The following is a 3,165-nucleotide window of genomic DNA, read 5'->3' on the forward strand; positions in this document are numbered from 1 at the left end:
ATGCTCCACTCCAGCTGCGTCCCAGGAGGCCAGGAGCCAGCGGGGCCCCGCCTTCTGCGCGTCCTCAGGCTGACCAGGGAGAGCCAGGCCGAGGGCAGGGGGCCCTCTGGCCAGGTGGCGTTGGCCAACACAATCTCGGACACACAGCACAGCCACCCAGAGCTGCCCAGAGATACAGACGCAGGAGTCGAGGGCCGTGGGGCCGACTGGGTGGGCCTCCGAGCTCAACACCCTTGGAGATGCTCCCAGGGCATGGCTTGGCTCCAAGGCTGCTGAGGCCGGAGTTATTTACGTCAGCCCCGAGGGCCAGAAGCGAGGAAACATACAGGCAGCTCAGCTCAAGACCCCGTGAGGGGAGGGGAGGGCACACAGCAGCAGGAGGGGCAGAGACGGAGCAGAGTAAGGCCCCCAAAGACTAGGGGGGAGAGCGGTGTCCATGGCTTTCAGGAGAAACCTGGGGACCCGCAGTAATAGGGGAGGGCTGTCTCAGGTTCATCTGGGCCTGATCTGGAGGCTACAGATGGGCTAAGCCCTGCTTGTTGGGGTCCTAGGTCAGCTCACATTCAGGTAGAGGTATAGACCACAGCTCGTGCTGGGTTAAATCCTGAGGGTGGCTGGTGGCTGGTAATGGCAGAGGTGGGGGGGGGGCGCCCATAGCGAGGTAGGGATGCAGCAGGCAGGGCGGGAGCACGCAGGGCGGCAGAGCAGGGACACGGTGGAGGAGGGTGTGCGGCAGGAGGAGGAGGGTCTGCGGCAGGACGAGGGGCACGGGTTGGGCTGGCAGCACGAGGGGGCTGAGCAGGGGCGGCCTCACAGCACACGGGCTCGCAGCACACAGGCTTGCAGCAGACAGATGTGCAACAGACAGGCTTGCAGCAGATGGGCTTGCAGCAGACAGGTGTACAACAGATAGGTGTGCGGCATGCAGGTTTGCAGCAGATGGGCGAGCAACAGACGGGCTTGCAGCAGACGGGCACACAGCAGGCCTGCTGGCAGGGGGAGCAGGTGCGGCAGGGGGGCTGGCAGCTAGACTGCCGGCAGCACGAGGCCGTGCAGGGCCTGGTGCAGGCTGGTTGGCAGCAGGGGCTGGACACACAGCTCACTGGGGCGCAGACGAGGCTCAGGCAGGGGGCCGGGGCGCAGCCGCCAGGGGCGCGGCAGGGGGCTCGCAGCAGCTCTCTGGGCAGTCGTCCACCTGCCAGCAGGAGCCGGTGCAGGAGTCACAGGGACCAGGCAGGCAGAGCCGCTGCCGTAGTTCAGGGCGCTGGAGCACACGGACAGGGAGGACGCGGCCGTGGTGGGGCGGTGGCTGGAGGAGGGTGTGAGTGTGTGTGTGTGTGTGATGTGCTCGGCTGTCGGCTTCACCCCCTCCTGGGTGTGTGTGCTGTCCTGGGGAGGCTCCACACCCTCCCTTCCTGGTTGCTGTTGAGAGCAAGTCCGCAGAAAGAGTGGCAGCTGTTGTCCCGGGAGCCATTGCTCAGCTCGCAAACACTTGAAATTGGCTCGGGACACCTTTACTCGTTTTCGTCCTGGAAAGAAACCCCGGGGTGGAGTGTAAGTCACCTTGTCATTTTAGGCAGTGTTGCAGGTCGGGGCCGGTGTCTGTGGGCACTGGGTCCTGGCCCCTGGTCAGGGTGAGCGCTGCTGGGGTCGCCCAGCTGGCTGAATGAGGTCATGCGCCTCCGTGGTTGGAAGGTTAGAGGGGAGGTGTATTTGGGTTCTAAATAAAGATAACGTGAGTCACGCTTTGCAGGCAGCAGTAACAGCACAGCAGATGGGTCGGCTCACACAACAGAAATGTATCTCACAGTCTGGACATCGGACGTCTGAGGTCAAGGTGGCGGAAGGGCTGTTTCCTTCCAAGGCTGTCGGGGAGAGCCTGCCCCAGGCTGTCTCCTAGCTTCTGGGGCTTTTCTGGCAATTCTTGGGGCTTCTTGGCTTGCAGAACCACCACCCTGATCTCTACCTTCACCTTCACAGGGCTTTTTCCGTGTGTGCCTGTCTGCGTCCAAATTTCCGCCTTTCATAGGGACACCAATCAGGTTGGATTAGGGGCCACCCCCAAGACCTCATTTTATCTTGATTGTATCTGCAAAGACCCTATTTCCAAATAAGGTCAGATTCACAGGTGCTGGGGGCTGAGGCCGCAGCATCCTGTTGAGACACAATTCAGCCCCTCATAAGTGCTGTCCCTGCTCTGAGGCTGACACATGGCCAGAGTCTGGGATGGAAGGAAAAGCTGAGCAGGTGCTGACTTTCTTCTTTCTCAGGGACAGTAGTGAAGGGCGGGGTGCAGGCAGCAGGTGGCCTGACAGGTTTGGAGCACACCCAAAATTTCTGTCAGTCCAGGCGTGGTTTGAGCTCATGGGTTGATTATTTTTTTAGTTTATTTTATGGAATAATCATAAAAGGAGTACAGAGAATTCACGTATGCCCGTCTCCCAGGTTTCTCTAGTGATAACATCGCACAGAACTGTAGATCAATTACCAAGATTTGGAAACCAGCATTGGGACCTTACTATTCACTAAGGACAGACTTTTCGGATTCACCAGTTTCCCAGGAGTGTCCTCTCTCTGTTCCAGGACCCCACGGTGCATTCATCAGATCTCCTTAGTTGGCTCTAGTCTGGGACAATTGCTCACAGTTTCCTTGTCCTTTGTGACTGGGACACTTTTGAAGAGCAGTGATCAGGTGCGTTGTGGGCTGTCCCTCAAGTTGGGTTTGTCTGACATTTTCTTACGATTGGACTTGGACTGTTACATTTAGGGGAAGAATCCACAGAAGTAATGTGTCCAGTGAAGCAGGGGTTACTTGGTGGTGTTATGTCTAATCACTGAAGATGTGACTATTTCTCCCTTTGTAATTAATAAATATCTGGGGGAGATTCTTCGAGCCTTTGCAGATATCCTCCTTCTGCTGAAATATTTGCCCTGTGGTTTCAGCACCCCTCTGGGGATCATGCCTACAGCTTGATGACTACGATGTGCTAATGGGATTTTCTACTTCTATGGCCCATCTCCAATTATTATTATTATTTTTTTTTTGCGGTACGCGGGCCTCTCACTGTTGTGGCCTCTCCCGTCGCGGAGCACAGGCTCCGGACGAGCAGGCTCAGCGGCCACGGCTCACGGGCCCAGCCGCTCCGCGGCACGTGGGATCCTCCC

General features: G+C 58.1%; 2 protein-coding genes across 2 annotated transcripts in view; one reads left to right on the forward strand and one right to left on the reverse strand.

Annotated features, from left to right (window-relative positions):
* The window catches only part of TSPEAR (thrombospondin type laminin G domain and EAR repeats), a 61,454-nt gene that overhangs the window by 7,402 nt on the left and 50,887 nt on the right, over positions 1-3,165 (forward strand). The window lies entirely within an intron of this gene.
* Positions 598-3,165, reverse strand: part of LOC103083567 (keratin-associated protein 10-8-like) — a 6,178-nt gene continuing 3,610 nt past the window's right edge. The window contains 4 exon segments of the mRNA XM_082930946.1: positions 598-792; positions 795-1,156; positions 1,159-1,251; positions 1,254-1,422. Of these exon segments, the coding sequence (XP_082787072.1) occupies positions 598-792; positions 795-1,156; positions 1,159-1,251; positions 1,254-1,422 (819 nt within the window).

Source organism: Lipotes vexillifer, unplaced genomic scaffold (assembly GCF_000442215.2).
Source record: "Lipotes vexillifer unplaced genomic scaffold, Lipotes_vexillifer_v1.1 scaffold545, whole genome shotgun sequence".
NCBI classification, from domain to species: Eukaryota; Metazoa; Chordata; class Mammalia; order Artiodactyla; family Lipotidae; genus Lipotes; species Lipotes vexillifer.